The 25,845-nt window shown below is 42.8% G+C and overlaps 1 protein-coding gene across 13 annotated transcripts in view; it reads right to left on the bottom strand.

Moving 5' to 3' along the window:
- The window catches only part of msraa (methionine sulfoxide reductase Aa), a 548,797-nt gene that overhangs the window by 239,322 nt on the left and 283,630 nt on the right, over nucleotides 1–25,845 (bottom strand). For 12 of the 13 annotated variants that reach the window (XR_009445690.1, XM_059645458.1, XM_059645456.1 and 9 more), the window contains one exon: nucleotides 22,369–22,488. The exons of the other annotated variant lie outside the window; for it this stretch is intronic. Coding sequence is in view for 11 of the 12 variants with exons in the window: in XM_059645458.1 (XP_059501441.1) it covers nucleotides 22,369–22,488 (120 nt within the window). In the remaining variant the exon portion in view is untranslated. The remainder of the gene's footprint in view (nucleotides 1–22,368; nucleotides 22,489–25,845) is intronic. 13 annotated transcript variants of the gene reach the window in all.

Consider the following 25,845-nt stretch of genomic DNA (forward strand, 5'->3'; position numbering starts at 1 on the left):
AGCGCTGCTCCTTGGTCAGGTGAAGTGGTCTTCACCTTTCATCAAATGAAGTACTCTTCACCTTACGAAAGAGCAGCACTCGGAAAGCATGTGATTTCAAGTAAACCTGTTGGACTATAACCCAGTGTCATGTGATTTCAGACTTTGTCTACCCAGTCCAACACCAACACCTCCTCATCATCACTCTACTGACAACAGTGCATTTAAAATATATGCTGTACATTAAAATGTCCCATATGGAAAATATCTTTTGCACATGCATACTGTCCACCACACAATGCTGAATGTCTCAAATAACCATAAGGCCATAAGAAATGGGAACATGAGTGGGCGGTCGGCCTTCAAACCTGCTCTACTATTCAATAGCATCATGGATGCTCGGCCAGTCATCATGTTCACTTGCCTGCCTTTTGCCCATAACCTTTGACTTCCTGACCAATCACAAATGTATTCATTTCACCCTTAAATATTCACAAGGACTCACTCCACACAGCCGTCTAGAGCAAGGAGTTCCAAAGCCTTACAACACTCAGAGAACAAATGTCTCCTCATCTCTGTCGTAAATTGAGCATTTTTTTTAAATAAAGTGTGGAGCTGGACGAACACAGCAGGCCAAGCAGCATCTTAGGAGCATAAAAGCTAACTTTTCGGACCTGGGCCCTTCATCAGAAAAGGGGGCTGGGGAGAGGGTTTTGAAATAAATAGGGAGAGGGGGGAGGCGGATCGAAGAAGGAAAGAGGAGAAGATAGGTGGAGAGTAGAGTGTAGGTGGGGAGGTAGGGAGGGGATAGGTCAGTCTGGGGAGGACGGACAGGTTAAGGGGGTGGAAGGAAATGGGGATGGGGCTTGAGGTGGGAGGAGGGGATAGGTGAGAGGAAGAACAGGTTAGGGAGGTGGGGGCAAGCCGGTTTTGGGATGCAGTGGGGGGAGGGGAGATTATGAAGCTGGTGAAATCCACACTGATACCATTGGGCTGCAGGGTTCCCAAGCGGAATATGAGTTGCTATTCCTGCAAGCTACAGGTGGCATCATTATGGCTCTGCAGGATGCCCAGGATGGACATGTCATTAAAGGAATGGGAGGGGGAGTTGAAATGGTTCATGACTGGGAGGTGCAGTTGTTTATTGCAAACCGAGCGTAGGTGTTCTATAAAGCAGTCCCCAAGCCTCTGCTTGGTTTCCCCATTGTACAGGAGACCACACTGGGTACAATGGATATAATATACCACATTGGCAGATGTGCAGATGAACATCTGCATGATGTGGAAAGTCGTCTTGGGGCCTGGGATGGGGGTGAGGGAGGAGTTGTGGGGGCAAGTGTAGCACTTCCTGTGGTTGCAGGGGAAGTGCCGGGTGTGGTGGGGTTGGAGGGGTGTGCAGAGCAGACAAGGGAGTAATGGAGAGAGTGGTCTCTCTGGAAGGCAGACAAGGGTGGGGATGGAAAAATGTCTTTGGTGGCGGGGTCGGATTGTAGATGGTGGAAGTGTTGCAGGATGCAACCCAATGGTATCAATGTGGATTTCACAAGCTTCAAAATCTCCCCTCCCCACACTGCATCCCAAAACCAGCCCAGTTCGTCCCAACCTCCTTAACCTGTTCTTCCTCTCACCTATCCCCTCCTCCCACCTCAAGCTGCACCTCCATTTCCTACCTACCAACCTCATCCCACCCCCTTGACCTGTCCATTCTCCCCGGACTGACCTATCTCTCACTACATCTCCAACTATACTCTCCTCTCCACCTATCTTCTCCTCTATCTATCTTTGGTCCCCCTCCCTCTCTCTCCCTATTTATTTCAGAACCCTCTCCCCATTCCCCCTTTTCTGATGAACGGTCTAGGCCCAAAACATCAGCTTTTGTGCTCCTAAGATGCTACTTGGCCTGTTGTGTTCATCCAGCTCCACATTTTGTTATCTCGGATTCTCCAGCATCTGCAGTTTCCATTTATCTCTGATCACACTTTTTTAAATGCTTTCTGGTCCTAGATTCTCCCACAAGGGGAAACATCCCCTCATTATTTACCCTGGAAAGCTCCTCAAGAATCCCACATTTTTCAATGGATCACCTCTCATTCTAAACTCCAGTATGTAGAGTTCCCAACCTGCTCAGCCTTTGTTCATAAAGACAATCTCTCCACATCAGGGATTATCCTCATGAACTTCTTCTGAACTGCCTCCAATTAAATGATATCTTTCCTCAAATAAGGGGACCAAAACTGCTCACAGTCCTCCAATCATCAGCACCTGTACAGTTGTAGAACGGCTTCCCTCCTCTATACTCCCACTCCCTTGAAATAAGGGCCAGCATTCTTAGAACATAGAATAGTACATTGCAATACAGGACCTTTGACCCAATCTGTGCCGACAATGATGCCATTCTAAAGTAATCCCATCTGCCTGCACAAGGTCTATAACCCTCTATTCTGTATCCATTCACGTGTCTGTCTAATTGCCTCTTAAACATTGATGTCTTCTCTGCTTCTACTACCTCTCTTAGCTGTATGTTTCAAGCACATGTTAAAACTTGCCTCACGCATCTCCTTTAAACTCTTCCCCCTCTCACTTAAACTTATGCTCCCTAGTATTTGACATTTCCACCCTCAGACAAAGGTCCAACTATCCACCTATCCATGCCTCTCATAATATTATATATTGCTATCAGGTTGCCCCTCAGCCCCAGTAAAAACAATCCAAGTATGTCCGGCCTCTCCTTACACAAACTCCAATCAGCACCATCTCCAAAGCCTCAATATCTTTCCTACAGCATGGCCACAAGAACTGCACATCTGTGCCTAACTGAAGTCTAGTACGGTTACAACATGACTTGCAAACCTTTATACTCAATGGTCTGACTCAAGGTAAGCATGCCACAAGTCTTCTTTACCACCTTAGCCACTTTTGCTGCCACTTTCAGGAAGGCCAAGATCCTACTGTACATCAATAGTCCTGAGAGTCCTGCCATTTACTGTATATTTTGCTCATGTACTTGACCTCCTAAAATGCATCACCACACACTTGACCAGATTAAACTCCATCTGCCATTTCTTCACCCAAGTGGTATGTGTCTTGCTGTATCCTTTGACAACCTGTTATACAACTCCTCTAATTTCGTTAGCCTTCTTGGTTATCCGTCTGCAAACTTTCCATGTTTTGCGCACAACTACTCCAAGTCCCGCATGTTGCAGCTTTCTGCAAATTTTCTCCATTTAAATAATATTTTGTTCACCCTTCAAAACTAAACTTCACATTTTTCCATATTATACTCCATTTGCCAACATCTTACCTATCTATTTAACTTATCAATAGCTCTCTGTAAACTTTGCAGCCCTCTTGCGACCTGCCTTTTACCCATTCTTGCGTTGTCTGCAATTTTAGGTACAGCACTTTCACTTCCTTCCTCCAAATCATTACTATCTATTTTAAACAGTTGTGGTTCCAACACTGTCCCATGGAAACTGACCAGTCACAGTTCACCAACATGAAGAGGAACCCCTTGTCCCCACTCACTGTTAGCCAATTCTCTATCCATGCCAGTAAAATACCCTTCAAAATTGTGGGCTCTCATGAATTAAACTTATTGAACTCCGTCTGGAAGTCGAAATATAACACAACTACTGGTTCCCTACTATCCGTTCTGTGACCAATTTCCAATTATTTTAAAAGCCTTATGATCAATGGCTGCTGCAGCTCCCTGTCTCACAGGTTGACTCACTAACCCACCCACTTCAAGTGTGCTTGCAGCCATTTTCTTCCCTGTTGTGCACTTTCAATATTGAAAGAACAATAAATTGGTCAGACACGATTTCATGAAGCCATGCTGACTCTGTTTGTTTAGATTTTCTGTATGTTCTGCTATTACTTCCGTCATAATTGATTTGAACAATTTCCAGCTAACATTTTCAACAATGATGTTAGGTTAATCTGCCTAGCGTTAGTGGTTTTATGTCTCCCTTCCTCTTTGAATAGTGGTGTCATATTGACAGTTTTCTCAACCTCTGGTACTTCTCCAGAATCCAATCACTTTTGGAAAATTACAGCCCATGCAGGCTCCCAGCATGTGAACTTGACTAAGACTCAGGAATGCTTATTTGCAATATTAGCTATTACTCACTTAGCACTGCATGCTCACAGAAGCCCTGCCTTTCCTTACCCAGCTGTGCCAATTATCATGGTCACAAAAATATGCAGTTTGCCTTACTGCCAAACATTCCTCAGTCAAGGAACAGCACATCTTTTGTACGGAGGCTACATCAATCTGATCCCTGCACCATGTACCAGTATCTTATGCAGCAATCATACAGCTTGTGTAGCAAGCAAACTACCTTATCTCAAAGTCTTAGGCAATCGTCTCCACTGAAGTACCTGGAGGCACTCGTCAGTCAGTGGTATCCCTGCACAGTAAATCAAGGGCAACTTCCATTGTCAGTTTAGGGGATTGGCCATGGTCAGCGTTCAGTTACGGTATTAACGGTCCAGGGGTCCTGTGTCTGAAGTCCTGGCAGTGGGTTATGGTCAGTTCATTGACTCCATTGTGACAAGTCTGAGGTATTGGGCTAACAAAGTTAGGGAGATGTATATGTACCAGTCAGGAATCTTGAGTATACCTTACATGGGGCTGGTTAGTTATGTCAGTTGAAGGGGTGGGCATCAGTTCATCACCAGTCCAATGTGAAACAACGGGGTCCATGGTCAGGAGCACCCTGTCTTCAAGTGGGGCGGGGGTTAGATTGGGATGGTAGGCCGATGTAGGCAATGTAGGTGGGTTGTGTGGGGACTTAGGAAGTGTGAAGCCTATATGTTAATGGGATGGGCCACTAGGAAGATGATATGGATTTTTAGAAGCTCACTGGCCCATTCAGGCTGAAGCTGATAGCCACCAGCAGAGGAGCACTCTTAATAGCTTTCCATCATGCTGGATATTGAAAGTGCACAACAGGGAAGAAAATGGCTGCAAGCACACTTGAAGTGGGTGGGTTAGTGAGTCAACCTGTGAGACAGGGAGCTGCAGCAGCCATTGATCGTAAGGCTTTTAAAATAATTGGAAATTGGTCACAGAACAATGCAATATATAGCTCATGTTCATAGCGGCTACCTGTTCACTGCTAATTCCACAGAACTGACCATCTCTGTTACACCTCGCTGGCACTGCCACTGCTGGACGAGAGTTACTCCTTTGCATACATAGGAGTTACACATTAGGGATGTTGAACAAGAGAAACAAAGACGACTGTGGACGAACTACAGAGGGCATGCCGAGTTATGAACGTGAAAACTTTGGTGGGGATAGTGCAACAAGAGCAAGTGATTTGATTTGATTGATTATTGTCACATATACCTCAGTACAGTGAACACAGTCCGCCGATTTCTCAGCAACAAACCCAAACAAACAGACAAAACTGGCCCAGAAACCATAACCACTCTCCCCTACATCAAAGACATTTCCAAAATGACTGCCAGACTACTCGGACCACTTGGCATCACGGTAGCCCACAAACTCACCAACACAGCAGCTAATGAACTTAAAAGACCCTATACAGACAACAAATAAAACGAACGTCATCTACAAAATACCTTGCAAGAACTTGACAAACACTACATTGGACAAACAGGCAGAGAGCTAGCCACCAGGAAACATGAACATCAACTCGCCACAAAACGACATGACCCACTATCACTAGTATCCTTACATACAGATAAGGAAGGACACCACTTTGATTGGGACAACACATCCATCCTAGGACAAGCCAAACAGAGACACGCACGAGAATTCCTAGAAGTATGGCATTCCAACCGGAACTCCATCAACAAACACATTGATTTGGAGCCAATCTACCATCCTCTGAGAAAAAGAACAGGAAATGACATCACCAACACAGGAAATGACACCACCAACCCAAGGAAACCTAACCAGATAAATAGAAAGCGGGACATAACACCAGCGCTTCGTTGGAGGCTTAATGATGATGTTACCTAGAATGGTGACGAAACGTCTGAAAACTAACCTTCCGGCTCAGCGAGCAAACTCACATCCAGAACCTCAACCTGAGCTACAAATCTTCTCAAAACTCGCTAGTGAAAAGGTTTGTTTTGCATGCAGTACAGACAGGTCATACCATACAAAATGCATAAGGGTAATAGAATAGACCAATGAATACAATGTTACTACCGTAGAGAGGGTGCACAAAGAGTGAGATTAACACTAAATGTGAAATTTGAGAGGTCCATTCAAAGGTCTAATAACAGTGGGGAAGAAGCTGATCTTGAATCTGTTGGTAAGTGTGTTTAAGCTTTTGCATCTTCTGCCCAAGGGAAGAGGTTGGAAAGGATTATAACACAGGTGGGAGGGGGTCTTTGATTGTGTTGGCTGCCTTTCCAAGGCACTGGGAAGTGCAAATGGAGTCAATGGATGGAAGAGATAGAAGGAACTGCAGATGCTAGAGAATCCGAGATAACACAGTGTAGAGTTGGATGAACACAGCAGGCCAAGCAGCATCAGAGGAACAGGAAGGCTAAAATTTGAGGCCTAGACCCTTCTTCAGAAAAACTGAAGAAGGGTCTAGGCCCAAAATGTCAGCCTTCCTGCTCCTCTGATGCTGCTTGGTCTGCTGTGTTCATCCAGCTCTACACCTTGTTATCTCAATGGATGGAAGGTTGGCTTGCCTGATGGACTGGGCTACATTCACAACTCTGTTTTTCTTACGGTCCTGAGCAGAGCAGCTGCCATACCAAGCCATGATGCATCTGTTTAGAATGCTTTCTATCATGTATCTATAAAAACTGGTAAGAATTTTTATTGATATGGCAAATTTCTTCAGCCTCTTAAGTAAAAGCGTTGTTGTGTTTTCTTGGCTATTGCATCAACATGGGTGGACCAGGACAGATTGTTGATGATCATGACTCCTAGGACCTTGATAGTCTTGACCAGCTTCACTTCAACTCCAATGATATTGATAGAGAAATGCCCTCTACCTTGCTTCCTTAAGTCAATGACCAGCTCTTTCTTTTTACTGACATTGAGGGAGGGATTGTTATCTTTATACCAGGCCACCAAGCATTCTGTTTTCTGTCTCATCACTGCCTCAGATCTAGCCTATAACTGCACTGTCATCAGCAAATTTGTAGATGAAGTAGGACAAAATTTGGCCACACAGTTATGAATAATGGCCCGAGTATGCAGCCTTGCGGTAAGCCGTTGTTGAGGATTATTGTGAAGCAGGTGCTATTGTCTATTGTCAGCGATTGCAGTCTGTGCGTCAGGAAGTTGAGGGTCCGGTCGTATAGCAGAGCAAAATCTTTGTTCTCAGTGTTTGGAGATTAGTTTTGTTGAAATTATAGTGATAAAGGCAGAGCTGTAGTCAATGTTTAGGAGCCTGACATAGGTATCTTTGTTATCTAGATATTCCAGAGATGAGTGTAGGGCTGGGAAGATGTCATCTATTGTGGACCAGTTGTGAAAGTAGGCAAGTTGCAAGGGATCAAGGCAGGCTAGGATGCTGAGTTGATGTGAGCCATGGCTCAAGTGAGGGGCGGTGTTATATGCAATAGTGATAGTGACGGAGACAGAGCAAGAGTGTTGGTGAGAAATGGGTGCACTGGCAGAAAGAAGATTGTGGAACTTACTCTGGCAAAGCAGAAAAGGTCACTGATCTTTTCTGCACTGCTGGTCATTCCTCCACAACCTGGATTAAAAATTTGTCTGCTTGACGAGTCCAAATTCCATCATATCCTTTATTAAGAGAACTTGATAAAATTGTTGAATGGAAGTATGGAGAGTCTGTCTTATGAGGAAAGGTTGAGTAGGTTGGGCCTGTACTCACTGAAGTTTAGAAGGATGAGGGTGATCTGTTTGAAACATAGAACAGTCTTATCAGACTTGACTAGGTAGATGAAGAAAGATCATCAGTCATGATCTCTTTTAAGGGATGAGCAAACTTAATGGGCTGAATGACCTACTTGTGCCCTGATGTCTTACAGTCTTAAGGTAATTTACTTAAACTTTTCATGGAGTATTAATTGACGTATTGTTCATTGTGATAATTTCTTCATTGGCATTCTTCTGGGTCAATTTCATAACCTTTTAAACTAAGTAAAAAAAATCATAACTGTGTGATAGTCCAATACTTGCTGTTTCAGATTTGGCTCTTGTACAGCAATTTAATTCTCTGAATCCCAATATTCTTAATGTAAATCATCATTATATAAAAGAATGAGTATCATCGATGCTGTCTTTGATGCTTCATATGGATCAATTGGCATTGGACCCACCATTCAGTAGTTTACAAAAGACTTTCCAACCTGAGTGGAAGGGGGTGGAAACTGTGTCGATGTGGTCTAGGATATCGACTGAAGAATAAAAGCATTTCTGGTCTGCACAATGAACTGGAACATCGCAAACATTCACAAAGCATACAGAGAAATACTTTGGGCACATCCAGAAGTGCAGCCTGCAGTTGTGTGGCATTGAGGCAAACAATTTGGAGATGTTTGAGCACATTGGCAAAGATGTTCAAAAGCCAAGGATCAAATAGCTTTGCAATGCAGTATAGTTGCCAAGCAGTGGTAAAAAAATGGTTGCTATAGAAACGGTATCAGCTCAATGACAAATAACCAAATAGTTCTCAAGAAAACCTTGAGCTTCATGAATTGAATTATGCAGTTACAAAGAGGTCACAGAAATGAACAAAGCTTTTCCAATCAACTTCATTTTTGAAGGGCTGTTCATTGTATGCATTTTGAAGGCATGTTTTGAAGGCAAGCAAGGAATGTTCATAAAATCAAAGTTTCATGTAATTTATTGTATTCATCACTGTAACTTCAAATCAACTGACAATGCAATCACAGATTTTAAATGTTACACGTTGTTTTAGATTATTTAGATAACAATTCATTCATCTTTAAAGTTGCCTTGTTCAAGGTTTCTGATAAACAGGCAACAAATAAGAAAATGTTTGACAAATATTATCACAACAATTTGCGATATTAAAAGTCTACCTATTTTCGCGTCCTTGTGAAAAATACCAGTCTAGTTTAGTTTCATCACATCTACAATGAATGATTGACTTGATTAGTTTAAAAGCCAGAAAAAGCACAAGTTCATATTTCTATAGTGCTTCTCACAACCTGAAGACATCCTAAAACGCTTCACAGTCAACAAAGTAAATTCAAAATATGGTTCTTATTATAAAACACAGCAGTTTGTGCATAGTAAGCAACCAAATGTGAGATAGATGACAGAGTAATTTGTTGTCGCAATGACAGTTGAAGGATACAGGGCTGCACGGTGGCTCAGTGGTTAGCACTGCTGCCTCACAGCGCCAGCAACCTGGGCTCGATTCCACCTCAGGTGTCTGTCTGTGTGGAGTTTGCACATTCCCCCCATGTCTGCGTGGGTTTCCTCCCACAGTCCTGAGATGTGCAGGTTAGGTAAATTGTCAATGATAAATTGCTAATAGTGTGTAAATTAGGTTGGTTTTAGGGGAACGGGTCTGGGTGGGATGGTCCGAGGTTCAGTGTGGACTTGTTGGGCCAAAAGGGCCTGTTTCCACACTGTAGGGATTCCATGAGGAAAAATCAGCCAGTGCCCTGTTGAAAATTCCTCACTATTTATCAGTGAGAAAGGACTTCTAATGTTCACCCAAGGGGGCTGACAGACCTTAGTTTAACAATTTTTCTAAAAGACTGGACCTTCAAACATGCAGCCCTCCCTCAAATCTGTATTGAAGTGTCAATTTAAATTATTTGCTAAAATCACTGGCGTGGGGCCTAAATCCACAGCCTCTTACTCAGAGACACAAGAGCTGTCACATGGCCAACGCCGGCTGCTTCTGCACAAATTCCTTACAGCTAGATTGAGTCATACATGTAAATGTTTGGCTGTATGTTTTGAACAACTCATGGTGATAATACACAACCTAGTGCACTAACTACAAAAGTACAAAGCACATGGCGTAATTCTCATAAACCATTTAAAGACTTTGCTACCCGATAATTCAGCTTTAACAAGAAAATGTGGCACATTGAGCCAAGACATCTTGCATATTAATTTGACAATAAGTAACATCCATTTACTTCCATAACAAACATTTGTGATCACACGCTTGGTTTGAGTGAGTATAAAAAGGCTCTTTGGCTTATTTGACATAACCCTTCCAAAATCACAACCATGATAAGAATGTCTTTTTTCCCCGACTTCAACCAATTTCCATGGAAACCTGTTCCAGCTTTTGACTGAAGAAAATATATGAAGAAACACTTTCTGGTACTAATTTACCCTCACTTCACAACAACAAATTTGTGTATACTTGGCCTTACGCCCTGAATATCTGAAATAATAATTGTGACTTTACTGTTACAACGAAATTCTCAAATAATCATTTTGAAACTGAAAGATTTCTATTAATTTTCCATTCCCGATTTACCATGAAGGATAAACACTTTTCCTTCTATCTGCATTGTTCCAAAACTGATAGCTAAGTGGTCAGCACTGCTGCTTCAGCGCCAGAGCCGTGTGCTCGATTTCAGCCTCGGACACTGCCTATGTGGATTCACATTTTTCCTGTGTCTGCATGGATTTCCTCCAGATGTTCTGGCTTCCTCCCACAGTCCAAAGACATGCAGGTTATGTGGCCTGGCCATAGGAAATGCAGGATTACAGGGATAGGGCAGGGGGGTAGTCTGAGTGGGATGTTGCTTTTCACAGGGTGAGTGTGGACTCAAATCGGCTGAATTGTCTGCTGCAGTGATTCTGATTCTAAATGATCCCGCTTATGCCACGGCAACCAGAAACATAGGATAGTATCTTCCCAGAACCTGAACGACATGAGCAGTGGGGAGTCGGTTGGGAAAATATGGCGAGATTGTAAAAATGAGTTTCTCAATGAGTTGTAGACATACTCATCGAGCTGGTGGGTTTGGTTGCAAACATTTCATTACCCTGTTAGGTAACATCATCAGTGCGCCTCCGGGGAAACATCAGTGTTCTGTCCTGCTTGTTATTTAAATACTTTGGCTTACTGGGATGGTTAGTATTACTTCTGGTTCTGTCTCTCAGTCAATTGCACACAGGTTCTGATTCAATGTGTTTGTTGAGGGAGTTCCAATTGAATACCAGGCTTCCGGGAATTTCCTGGCATGTCTCTGTTTGGCTCGTATGATTATCAATCTGTTGTTCCAATCAAATTCGTATCACTATGTCTTGTTTCTTGTCTCACTACACATGGACAACTCTGTGCCTTGGAACCTACTGGTCCCTGTCACTGTAATGCCCTTAACAAGACATTTTGCATGCAGACACAGGCACCCATTTCCTGAACTTTGAACAGGGTACATCTCAGGGCTCCTTGCTTTGACTCTTAGCATTAACTTACTTTGTGCCTCTTTGGATGTACATAGTATCTCTACCTTGCCTTAACATTTTAAAATTTACTCCCTCAACCAGAGATTAAAGTATTAAGTACTTCTGTCTTGTCTTGCTTTAATACAGACACAAAGCTAAGCATTCTGTTGTGGTTGTCAGCAGTAAACAGAAAAAGGAATGAACATGTTGTTCTATGATCCCCTGCTTCATTTATATCACATCTGTACCATGTACCAGGTACATGCGCAATAAACACACAATGTGCAGCAAACAAGTGACCACATCTCAGTGTAAGGGCAGTAGTTCTTAGTCAGGTCAATAAGACAGCCTTCAGTTGGGAGTTCCAGCATAGTAAGACAAGTACATCACCTAATATCAGTGCACGGGGCCTTGGCACAATCAGCCAAGCGGCTGGCATGTCCAGGGTCAGGGGGTTTTATCATTACAGTCCAGGGAGTGGGCCAAGGTCAATGCTCAGCCTGAATGGAAGTCAAGGGGGTTATCAGGGGCCATTATGATGAAAGGAAAAGTTGGAGAATTCAAATTGTGGAGATTGGAAGCAGCATGCAGCATACAAGAATAATATTTGCTAAAAGGGCCAACTCAACAGATAAGAAGAAAGACAAGAGAGCATTTGAGAACATGGCTTACTGTTGTGGAGTGGCCATTGACAGTCATAACCACCCTGGCTTTGACACACAGAAAGGGCAGTGCAATACCTGGGGCGATGTAGCTGTTGGGCAGGGACTTAAGGGTTAATTTTGGAAGACAAAGTCAAGATTAATGTTGAGAAATAAATCATGATTCAAAGGATACAACTGTAGGAACGTGTGGACGTTTAATACTGATGGTCTCATTACAGACTGCAAGGAAGAAAGGAACATAGAGGTTGGATGGGACCCATTGATTACCATGACGAGCTTGTGACTCAATGGCCAGTGTGACCTGTAAAGCCTTCCATCCAAATACAAATCATTACTGCGAATGGAAATGGCTGTGACCACACCCGGAGTTGGTGAAGTCAGTGTCTATTTCTGTCTGAGCACACGGGCTCTACTTGTGAAAGATGTGACACCCTTCAAGGTGCAACTGTATTAATCAGACACTCTCACACTACAGGTTGAAGACATCTAGAACATAGAACATAGAACAGTACAGCACAGAACAGGCCCTTCAGCCCACAATGTTGTGCCGACCATTGATCCTCATGTATGCACCCTCAAATTTCTGTGACCATATACATGTCCAGCAGTCTCTTAAATGACCCCAATGACCTTGCTTCCACAACTGCTGCTGGCAACACATTCCATGCTCTCACAACTCTCTGCGTAAAGAACCTGCCTCTGACATCCCCTCGATACTTTCCACCAACCAGCTTAAAACTATGACCCCTCGTGCTAGCCATTTCTGCCCTGGGAAATAGTCTCTGGCTATCAACTCTATCTATGCCTCTCATTATCTTGTATACCTCAATTAGGTCCCCTCTCCTCCTCCTTTTCTCCAATGAAAAGAGACCGAGCTCAGTCAACCTCTCTTCATAAGATAAGCCCTCCAGTCCAGGCAGCATCCTGGTAAACCTCCTCTGAACCCTCTCCAAAGCATCCACATCTTTCCGAAAATAGGGCGCCCAGAACTGGACGCAGTATTCCAAGTGCGGTCTAACCAAAGTTTTATAGAGCTTCAACAAGATCTCACGACTCTTAAACTCAATCCCCCTGTTAATGAAAGCCAAAACACCATATGCTTTCTTAACAACCCTGTCCACTTGGGTGGCCATTTTAAGGGATCTATGTATCTGCACACCAAGATCCCTCTGTTCCTCCACACTGCCAAGAATCCTATCCTTAATCCTGTACTCAGCTTTCAAATTCGACCTTCCAAAATGCATCACCTCGCATTTATCCAGGTTGAACTCCATCTGCCACCTCTCAGCCCATCTCTGCATCCTGTCAATGTCCCGCTGCAGCCTACAACAGCCCTCTACACTGTCAATGACACCTCCGACCTTTGTGTCGTCTGCAAACTTGCTGACCCATCCTTCAATTCCCTCGTCCAAGTCATTAATAAAAATTACAAACAGTAGAGGCCCAAGGACAGAGCCCTGTGGAACTCCACTCACCACTGACTTCCAGGCAGAATATTTTCCTTCTACTACCACTCGCTGTCTTCTGTTGGCCAGCCAATTCTGTATCCAAGCAGCTAAGTTCCCCTGTATCCCATTCCTCCTGACCTTCTGAATGAGCCTACCATCTAATGAGCCTAACATAACACCCTGTGAACACAAGTGTTCAACCGTGTGGGGTACAAATCCTGGTCATAGTAATCCTGGTCATGTGAAGCCCAAGTAATCACAGTTGACCTTGAAGTAGCACCAGCAGGCCACAATTCACAAAGACATTCCGAGATCTCAGGCTGCACAAGGGTACGGAACAGATTTTCTCTCACCTTGAACTGTGAGTTTTCATCAATGTGCTCTTACAGGAAATGCTGAATTTCTTGGATGATATGGGGTGGCAAAGTTGCAGTAATCATGCAGAACTTATAATCTCACTATATTTCTGTCACATGACTTCTTTTGCATTCATTGGAATACAGGTAAACTCTTAAGTAGAACATTCCATGACCCTCCTTGTCAGAATGTTCCATGTCCCAATGTCATTTGTGAATGCTGGCTGCTCACATCACTTCTGTTTCTGATATTCCCAATGCAGGTTTTTTAGTGCTGTGGTTAATGGATCCAACCACAGTAACCATCATCATCACTGTGACCACATGCTGCAAATGCACAGAAAAATAGAGGAGGAACAGATGTGCCAGGAAACCCAAAACCAGCAGCAATGTATAACCAGCCTCCAAATGATGTTGCAGCAGAAGGGCTCCTCAGGGTGCACAGGGTGTACAGGAGGTCCAGAGTCTATTGAGCTTGGTGACACTTTCTCGAGATGAGCAAGGCATAGTATCACCACAAATTGAGCATGCCCTGGAACATTTTCAGAGAACTACATTAAATTCCAGAGCAAGACCTGTGATTTGAGATGTGTTGCCATCTTATCCCGATGGCCATTTGAATGGCAGCTACACAAGACTTTCATGCCACTGGCTGCTTTGAAGGAGTCACTGTAGACCTACAAATATATAAACGGTATTGTTAATGCAATTTGTGCCTGATCATATCACTTCATCTCATTAGTCCGTGATGAGGTCTGTTTTGCAACCTGGTCAACATGCTGGCTTCTCCCCATGTGCAAGACTGTACTGGAGGTTGCACTGAGAGTGCCGTATCATAATGTAGCTGAGTTAATTAACAGAATAGAGTGTCATTCCTTTATTGCATGCATCATCTATGATCATTGATACCACATCTTAGAAATTTTCACCCTGTACCGTGGGAGCTGCCATGCTGCCTATATCCTTAAGAACTCTCATATTACTGTGGAGGTGCCAGTGTTAAATTGGGGTGGACAAATTCAGAAGTCACACAACACCAGCTTATAGTCCAACTGGTTTATTTGGAATCACAAATTTTTGGAGCACTGTTCCTTCGTCAGGTGGAGTGGTCTTTACCTGACAAAGGAGCAGTGGTATGAAAGCTTGTGATTTCAAATAAACCTGTTGGTGTATAACCTGGTGTCATGTGACTTCTGACTTTTTCTCATATTACTGGCTTATTTCAAGTGCTGGATGTCTTACAAGAAGGTTACTGGAAGACAAGGGCTACCCCTCTGCAACTATGGATGACGGCTCTATTACGCAACTCCCTGAATGAAGTTGAGTGTAGATACAATGCAGCCCATTCTTCAATCAGTGCAATCGTGGGCCAGACAACATAACTACTAAAGATTAGATTCCCTACAGTGTGGAAACAGGCCCTTCGGCCCAACAAAACCACACCTTCCCTTGCAGCATCCCACCCAGACCCATCCCCCTATAACCCACACACCCCTGAACACTACGGGCAATTTAGCATGGCCGATCCACCTAGCCTGCACATCTTTGAACTGTGGGTGGAAACTGGAGCACCTGGAGGAAACCCACGCAGACACAGGGAGAATGTGCAAACTCCACACAGACAGTCACCCAAGGCTAGAATCGAACCTAGGTCCCTGGCGCTATGAGGCTGCAGTGCTAACCACTGAGCCACCATGCCGCCCGGTTTCAGCCCTTGAAGGGAGCCTTTCAGTACATTCTAGACAAAGTGCATCACATAAGTCTAGTGTATCTTGCACAACTCAGGTAGGAAAACAGGAGAATAACAGACTCTGAAGAGCTGGGAGTGTCTTATTTGAGGAGGACCATGAGGACATGGGCAGGAGCAGGGCCTTCTGCATGAGTCAGAGCTGCAACATCAGTCACAACGAGCCAAACAGAACTGAATTAACACCTGATTCCAGTAGATGTGAGATGTGGCTGTGTCATTCATTGACTGTGAATTGGTTGCAGTTCAAAATGCAAGCGATCCTTGTCTGTTCTCAATCGGCAATGCAGCTTATGTTGTTTTTTTCTATTTCATCCCTTAGCATTCAATGGGATTATCATTATTGAAGCCCCTACTATAATTATCCTCAAGCTTGCCATTGACCAGAAACTCAACTGGATTGCTACTATGAATACTGTGGTTACAAGAGCAGGTCGCAGGCTGGGAATTTTGCATCAAGTAACTCACCTTCTGACTCCCCATCTACAAGGCACAAGTCAGGAGTGTGATGAAATACTTTCCAATTGCCCTGGCTGAGGACAGCACCAACAACGCTCAAGAAGCTTGACTCCCTCCAAGACAAAGCAGCCTGCTTGACCGACACCACATCCACTACTTTCCACTACATCCACCCCTTTTACAACTGACACACATTTGTAGCAGCGTGTACCATTTACAATGTCCAGTAATTCATCCAAGGATCCTTTGAAGCCACCCTCCAAATTCATGACTTCTACCACCTATAAGGATAAGGCAGCAGATGCATGTTAACACCATTACCTTCAAACCCATCTCCAAGACATACACCATCCTGATCTGGAAATATAATCGTCATTCCTTGACTGTCAGTGGGTCATGACCTTGGAACTCCCTCCCCCTGATATGCAGAGTATATTACCACACCTGAAGAACTGTGATGATTCAATAAAGTGCTCACAACCAGCAGGACAATTAGGAATGGTTGATATATGTTACTCTATCTTGTGACACTCACACTCCATGAACACATAATAGAATAGTCTCAAATTAAACAGATTTGCAACTACGATGTCTTGTATTTATAACAAATTGCAGATTTGGAAAACATGGCCTTGATAGTGTTTTCCTGATTTGTAAATCTAGTTTCTAGATTCTTCATTCTTGCATTCAAAGCCAACAACCGACAATTGTCCTGGCACATCCTCACTGTAGATTTAGCAGGACACTGGAACAACTGAAAACCAAACTATCAGTTCTCAATACAGCACTGAAGAGCTGTGGGAACTGAACCTTCACATGTATCAAACATGGACACCTCTACTGGCTGGTTAATTTGGCTTGTCTTACAAATAATGTACACAGAATTGCTAATGTATATTGTTCTATATACCACACAAGTAATTTAATCATAAAGAACAAATCGCAATAAACAAATTTACCTGGAAAGACTATCATACTTAAAAAGAAAGACAAAGTGCCTGTGAAAATTAATCATTGTACTCATTCTGATAGCATCAAGCAGTGCACTGTACTTTTAAACTTGTTTTCAATGACTTATGGATCTATCAAGGTGAAGGCCAACAGTGCTAAAGAACAGAATATTATTTTCACTCACGGTTATTGTCAAGCACTCCCACTGTATGTACCACCCGACTGAGGCAAGAACCTTTACTCTCAGCTGGATACTACCAATCTCCATGAAGTCTTCGAATGAAATTGGGTAAGTTGTTGTCAACTTGGGCACTTTTACATTCTCACCCAGTAAGCACTGGCTTGATATGTAACCTAAAGAAATCTCTAGGGCAGGATTCAAACAAAGAAAGTGAAAGAATTGTATTCAAACACTTTCACCATCCAATTCTCTGTGACACTGAGCATCCTCATATTCAGAAAATTCTGAGGAGGTATTGCTAACTACTTTTAAGTTTGATTTTCTGCCCCAATATTTGATTTTCAGATATTCAAAACTATTCTGCAATTTCATCTTGGAAACATATTTTGTTTACCACTTTTGTTGCTCAAATGTTTTCAACATTCATATTTCTATCACTGTCTCAATTTGTTGCAGACCTTTAGTTTTAATAGCAGGTTGGCTATTTGAACAGTTTCAATTTCAAGGTTAGTATTTTCAGGATTGCACGTTACTGCTTTGTAATATCTATTCTATTTTCTTCAGCAAACACACATAAAAGAGTCAGCATTGCTGCTTCATTTACAATGTGTGAGACAGTCTCAGCTACACAATAGAACACTTAATTAAATGCACAGCTACAGGGACACAAACTTAACCTAGTCAAGTAACTGAGTCAACCCTTTAATTAAACAAGAATTCTCACCGAACACCAACCTATAAGTAAAATTAACTACCACAGACAGTAAATGTATTTCACTGTGCAAGCAAAGTAAGCTTCTAATAAATAAAATGCTACATAGTACTTCAGATGACCAACTGATATCTCAAAGCACTTTAAAGGCAATGAAGTCCTTTCCAAGTGTTATTACAGTTTTACTGCAGTTAACAAAGCAACCAGTTTACGTACAGAACGGTCTCGCGTACAGAAAGGTCTCACAAACAGCAATGTGATCAGACCAAGTATCCTGTCTTTTGTAACGCTAACTGAGGAATAAATAATTGCCAAGATTCCAGTAGTTCTCTCATTTTTCTTCAGCTGCGCAGACCTCCAGGTTCACATCCAGCAGCGGTTTCCAGAAGCAGCAGTCTGCAGTGGTATGCCGACAGACATGCATGGAGCTGCCCAGCAGCTTAGAGGGATCTTGAGATGTCAGAAATATGTTCCTTCTCTTCTTCAAAGCAGTTCCACTGAATCTTTTATATCTACTTGAGCAGGGCCTCAATGTAACATCTCATCCTAAGAAAGAACTTCTAACATAGCAGCACACTCCCAGCTGCCTAGTGAAGTTTTAGTATTGTTTTTTGTGCTCATGCCCTTGAATTGATTTGGATTTGGGACCTTTACACTCAGGAGGACAGCGCTAGCAAATAAGCCAGGTCTGACCTTCATACAGAAAACAATTTATATTATTTTACAGCAATAGATCAGAATCCTGAAATATTTATAGATATTATTCAAAAAATCTTTGTGACAGAAGTTAGTAATGGTCTTACAATGTCATGTGTGAAGTCCATGGAACATTACACCTATAAAAGTGTCAAGAAAACGTCTACGACTTAACAAGAAGTGATTACATGAGGCTAACCAAGCAAGCAAAAAGCCATCCCTTGCGGATAACAAGGTGGTAAAGCAGATATAGCTGTTTTACCCTCCAGAAATATACACAAGGAGGACTTAAAAACTGACTGCAGATGGCCAATTGTGAAGATTGGAGTGCTGTTATGGCCACGGCTTTGAAAGCAGCCATTTCAAATAGTCATGCTCTCACCTCACTTTGTATATTGCAAATTACTCACTGTTGAAAGGAATCAAAAGTACAGAATTTCTGCCAATCTGCAAAATCAAGCAGCTCAAAATTATCATCTTATTTTATTTATTCATTCATTGGATGTGGGTTTTGCTGGTTGGTCTGTATTTATTGCTCATCTCTAGTTTACCTTGAGAAGGTGGTGGCAAGCTGCCTCTTGAACTGTTGCAGTCCAGTGCTGTAGGTTCAACCACAATGCCCTTAGGGATGGAATTCCAGAATTTTGACTCCACAATAGTGAAGGAACAGCAACATATTTCAAAGTCAGGATGGTGAGTGACTTGGCAAGGAACTTGCAGATGGTGGCATTCTGAAGTATCTGCTGCCCTTGTCCTTCCAAATGGAAGTGGTTGTGGGTTTAGAAGGTGCTAACAATCTTTGATGAAATTTTGCAGTGAATTTTACAGACAGTATACTATGATATTACTGAATACTGATAGGAGACAGGGTAGATGTTTGTGGATATGGTACCAATGAAGCAGGCTGCTTTGTCCTAGATGGTGTCCAGTTTCTTGAGTGTTATTGGAGCTGCACCCATCCGGGCAAGTGGGGAGTATTCCACCATACCTCTGGCTTGTGGCTGGTAGATAGTGGACAGGCTTTTGAGAGTCAGGAGGTGAGGTACTCACCACAGTATTCCGAGCCTCTGACCTATTCTTGTAGCCACTATGCTCATGTGGTGAGTCCAGTTGAGTTTCTTGTCAATGGTAAACATCCGTAAAGTTGATAGTGGGGGTTTCGGTTGTTGGTAACATTATTGAATGTAGAGAGGTGGTGGTTGGATTGTCTCTTATTAGAGATGGTCATTGCCTTGCATTTGTGTGATGCAAATGTTATTTGCCAGTTGTCAGCCCAAACCTGGATAGTATCCACATCTTGTTGCTTTTGAAAATGGTCTTCTTCAGTATCTGAGGAGTCGCAAATAGTGCTGATTACTATGCAATCATTGGCCTTTACAATGTCTTTTCAAGCTATTCTTGAACAATTCAAAGGCAGATCTGTGCATTTTTTCTTTAGTTATACTGTTTTAGGCTCACCTCTTATTTCTACTCTGTGTGTATATACATCGTGTTATTATTTCTCCCTGCATTAGCAATTAATGAACTCACTTTTGTTAATTCAAGAAAGTCTTGTTAAAATCAGTTCCTTTTGAAACACAAGTTAATTTGGGTATAGGAGAAAGATACCCAAAGGTCAGAGATGCTTTTTAAGTTAAATTTGTTGCGACTAACCAAGTGGGCAAGTGACACATCTCTCCAAGTTTAGGGGAGACAGGTTCAATATGCGGGTGGGGGGGGTCCGGTGCAGTGGGGTGTACATTTAAAAGAGACATGTGAGACAGATTTTTCACACAAATGGTGGTGAGTGCCTGGAATGTGCTACGAGAGGAGGCAGTAGAAGCAGACTCAACAGTAGGATTCAAGAAACACCTGGACAAATACATGAATGGGAAGGGAATGGAGGGCTACAGATTCTATAAGTGAAATTGGTTTTAGTAAAAGGACAAAATATATTGGCACAGGCTTGGAGGAGGTGGGGGGCAAAGGGCCTGTTCCTGTGCTGTATCATTTTTTGTTCTTCTTTAACGATCTAGGAGAGCAATTTACGCCCTCTCACTGTGGAGCCAAATGATTTGGGATGCGGTTGTTTTGTAGTACAGAGTATTGAAAAAGGAAGACGCAATTTGTTGCAGTTATTCGTCCTATGCTCACGGAATACAGATTCAAGTGGAAAACCCAACATTTTTATAACAGGAAGGGAGAGTATTAATGGTTGATAGCGAACTCTGATTGTTAGAGGCATTGGTTTGCTTGAATTTGGGCATTCTTGCAAAATATTCTGATGAGTGAAAGATGAAAAGCTTTGGCAAGATTTGAGGTCTCTGTCTGGAACTATGACAAATTGGCAAATCTCTCCTGGAGTGTGGTCATAATAGTAGTGATGCTCTTTCTTCAAGGAAATTGCAATAAAAACGTAACAAATAGGTTTCATTTTTCATTATACATGTCTATGGTCAAACTTTGAGAATACTTTTCATATTATAAAGGGAAGATTCCTTAAATAGTTTTCTAATGTCTGCTTCAGTTCATATCAATGATCATGGCTTTTCTCATCAGTTTAATCGCGAGAAAATTATAATATTTATGCAAGTTCTTCAGCATCACAATTACAGGGAGGAAGAAAGAAACTACTGGAAATGCAATAGCATTGTAAAAATTCTAAGCTCCTGGATGAATGTTTGAAAGAATTGAATAAAGGATTGGCAGGATACAAGTCCTCAGCATAATTCCCTTCTTTTATTCAATTAAATTAGAGCAGGAGTCAAGCACAAATGTTTCTTTATGGAAGAGGATAGAAAAATTGGAAGGTGAACTTTGTAAGAGAGTAGGACCAAGCTGAGCCTGACAACAAGTCATCAACTTGACTTCACAACTGTAGAATTGTGTATGGCACAGACAGCAGTGAACAGTAAACACCTTAAATTAAAAACGATGTATTTTTAAACAGAACAAAAATATTTTGAAAGATACAACTGCCCTGGATCAGGAACACTCTCAACTCTGAGCTAGAAATGTGTGCTTTCAAGTCTTCCTCCAGAGAGTTAAATACATAATTCAAGGGGTGTTGTCAGGGGTGTCATCTTTTGGACAAAACGCAAGCTTCAAAGCAGCTAGCTGTAAAAGACCCTACTACATTATTTCAAATATGAGCTGCAAATTTATTTCTGGTTGATTAGTTACCCCTGAATCACTGATTTTTTTTATTATCTGCCATCACACTGGTGTCTGTCAGATCTTGCCCTGTATAAAGTGTCTGCCACATTACCATTATACTTGAGAACTGCTTCATTGATGAATTATAAAGCACATTGGGACTCCAATGTCTTGTTTTCTTGCTTTGTAACATTTTGGATTATGTTGCATTCTCTCCTATTAATGCACGGCAAACTATCAGGTATATTTTAAGTCATTAGAGTACAATCATGGAACCTTCAATATGATCATACATTAAACAGCAGGCAGTGCATTACTAATTAGCAGGCATAATTCCTGCTCTGAGAAAAGAATATAAATAACCAGACATTGACTATAAAGATCCATCATCAAGGCATTATTGAGATGACTTTAAAAGTGCACTCTCATTGCCCGGAACTATTATATCTCTCATGTAAAATATAAACAAAAGCAACATCCAAACTCCGTGATACATTTCCCAACTTGTATTCATTGTTAGGTGTCCAAAGATCAATGTAACGTGTAAACTGTGAAATTTGCCAAATAAACTTTTCTTTTAAAAATTTATTTCAATACCTTGTGAGCACATGTACAAATGCTTCCAAACATGTCAGCTTCTGAACCATGTCACTTAGCCCAAAAGCAAAGAAGAAATTCTGACATACCTGAACAGACGTCCTTATAGTTTGGGTTTGGGGTAAATCCACCAGCATATCCAACCTGAGTGGAATAAACACCTTTTCGAACCCAGAATTTTCTCTCAGCACCCCAGAAACAACCCATACCTAAACAAGACAAAATTTAAGAGAGGTAGCATAAGCAGATTGAATGTAGATATAATACAATCTAATGAATAAATCAAGATCAAAGACATCAAAAAAGCTCATTACGGGGCCTTCACAGAATCACTGAATCATAAGGTTTTGCTTTTCAAAATGCAGACATGGTACTTTTCTTTTAAAAAAATCATAGTCAATTCTATTTCCATTATTTTTTATACCAGTCTTATAGTTGAAAACTGGGCGATGCAAGGGGTCAGCACATAATTTGGTGCCTGAAATCTGGACCTGAATTTAACCCAAGCAAAATGAGACAAATTTGGTTCTACCTTCTTTTAGAAATATCAGCTCTAGCTCCTTGAAGACTAAAGTCTATGGGAGAAAGGTTCTTCCAGTGTGCTAGGAATTGCTAATCCCATTTCAATATTCTATTGAGGATGGCTGATGTGGAGAAAGGAAATGAACACTGGCGAGGCAGAAATATTTACATTTCAGATAAGAGTCCAAAAGTCTTTATCATACCCAATCTTGGATCATTTGACAGAGTGTTATAAACTCCTAAATTGGGGAAATGTTCACTTTTCAGTAGCACTGAAATCCAGTTTCTGGAAACATAATATGGAAACAAAATGTGCTGGAGAAACTCAGCAGGTCTGGCAGCATATACAGAGAAAGTAACAAAGCTACCTTTAGAAACAAAAACAAAGTTGCTGGAAAAGGAGAGCAGATCTGGCAGTATCTGTGAAGGAGAAAAGAGAGATAACATTTCAGGTCCGGTGACCCTTCCTCAGAACTGACGGTGGCTGGGAAAATGTCAGTTTATATGCAGAAAATAGGGTGGTGGGTGGGGCAGGGAGTAAATGATAGGATAGAGCTCAAAGAGAGAGAAAGACAGTTGGACCGGCAAAGGAGCTGCTAACAATCAGGCTGGGAGGGTGAGCAGCTGTTAATGGGGATTGTTAGTGACTAACAACAGGGGGTGTGTAATGGCAGGCTATGTGGTAACAAGGTCTGGTGTGTGGGATGGGAAGCTGGGACTTTGCCTCCAGCAACTTTGTTTTTGTTCCTGATTTACAGCATCCGCAGTTCTTTTGGTTTTTATTAAGCTACCTTTAAAGTCCACCAACTCTTCGTTGGAATCTAAAGAAGAGTCTTGGACTTGAAATGTCAAGTCCATTTTTCTCTCTTCACAGATACCGTCAGTCCTAACGAATTTCTCCAGAAGCTTTTGTTTTCACTTCACATCTCCAGCATCTGCAGTATTTTGCTTTTAATCTGGAACATAATGCTGTTTTCTTAAAATACTTAAGTAGATTAAACTGGGGACAAATGGCCGGAATGTCACACTTACTTGAGTCATAACCAGAAGAAAACTGAAAATGAACTGATAAGATTATTTTTCAAAATAAGAGAGAAAACATTCTGACGAGCATTTCATACAAATAATGTGACAATTTAACTGAAAATAGGAATAAGTCACTATATCTAGCTAAACCAATTTAGGCATTAATACAACAGAATGTTGTGGAAACTGGAATATGGAGTGAGAAGTAGAGTCAATATAGTCCATAGATGCTGCCTGACTGTGTATTTCCAGCACTCTTTCTCTGTTTCAGGCTGTTTAGGTGAATTTTGCAAAATGGTATTAATTTTAATCCCATTTTGATTTGAAAGTCAATTTCCGTTACCTCTTTATTTGGTCAAGATCAAATTTCTTTTGAGTGTTTCAATGAAGTAGGATACTAGTTCTGCTGTTTAGCAGTTTAGCGAGTTTTGAGAAGATTTGTAGCTCAGGTTGAGGTTCTGGATGTGAGTTTGCTCGCTGAACTAGAAGGTTCGTATTCAGACATTTCGTCACTTTTTTTTTATTTGAAAAAATATAGTTTATTCGTAAAATGTACAAAAAATAAAACATATTTACACACCTACCCAGTCATGCAAGCCGCTCCAGGTTACCCAGGGGGTACATACACCAACTAAAGGAAAAAAGCAAAGAAGGAAAAAAAAACAAAGCAAAGAAAACACCCCGGCAGTCGTCACCCCGCACAGTCCCCGTTGGCCCCCTGACCAGTTGGGGAAGGCGCCAGCTGGGCCCAGTTACCAGATAGGGTTCTTTTTTCTATTCTGGACGAGGGGTTTCATACGGTGGTCTTTCCCCGCTGCGCCTTGGTGGCAGCTGCCCCAAGCTTTAGCGCGTCCCTCAGCACGTAGTCCTGGACCTTGGAGTGCGCCAGTCTGCAACACTCGGTCGGGGTTAGTTCTTTCAGCTGGCAGACCAGCAAGTTGCGGGCAGACCAAAGAGCGTCTTTCACCGCATTGATGGTCCTCCAGGCGCAGTTGATGTTGGTCTCGGTGTGCGTCCCGGGAAACAGCCCGTAGAGCACGGAGTCCCGCGTCACGGAGCTGCTCGGGACGAACCTCGACAAATACCACTGCATCCCCCTCCAGACCTCCTACGCATAGGCACACTCCAGAAGGAGGTGATCGACAGTCTCGTCCCCCCCGCAGCCACCTCGAGGGCAGAGTGCGGTGGTGCAGAGATTCCGGGCATGCATAAAGGATCTCACTGGCAGAGCCCCTCTCACCGCCAGCCAGGCAATGTCCTTGTGCTTGTTTGAAAGTTCTGGCGATGAGGCATTCTGCCAAACGACTTTGGCAGTCTGCGTGGGGAACCACACGACAGGATCCACCCTCTCCTTTTCCCAAAGGGTCCCGAGGATACTACGTGCTGACCACTGCCTGACGGCCTTGTGGTCAAAGGTGTTTCCTTTCAAAAATTTCTCCACGAAGGACAGGTGGTACGGAACGGTCCAACTACTCGGAGCGTTCCGCAGCAACGAGGCCAGGCCCATCCTTCGCAACACCGGGGACAGGTAGAACCTCAGTAAGTAGTGACACTTGGTGTTTGCGTACTGAGGATCTATGCACAGCTTGATGCAGCCGCACACAAAGGTAGCCGTCAGGGCGAGGGTAGCGTTCGGTACGCCCTTTCCCCCATTTCCCAGGTCTTTGTACATGGTGTCCCTGCGGACCCGGTCCATTCTCGACCCCCAAATGAAGAGGAAGATGGCCCGGGTGACTGCAGCGGCGCAGGTCCAGGGAATAGGCCAGGCCTGCGCCACATACTTCAGTACCGAAAGCCCTTCGCACCTGTCAACCAGGTTCTTACCCGCGATGGAGAGGGACCGGAGCATCCAGCTGCCCAGCTTCTGCTTCAGTTTGGTGATACGCTCCTCCCAAGTCTTAGTGCACGCCCCAGCTCCACCAAACCAAACACCCAGCACCTTCAGGTAGTCTGTCCTGACGGTGAAGGGGATGAAGGAGCGGTCGTCCCAGTTCCCGAAGAACATGACCTCGCTCTTA

Source organism: Stegostoma tigrinum, chromosome 4 (assembly GCF_030684315.1).
Source record: "Stegostoma tigrinum isolate sSteTig4 chromosome 4, sSteTig4.hap1, whole genome shotgun sequence".
NCBI lineage: Eukaryota > Metazoa > Chordata > Chondrichthyes > Orectolobiformes > Stegostomatidae > Stegostoma > Stegostoma tigrinum.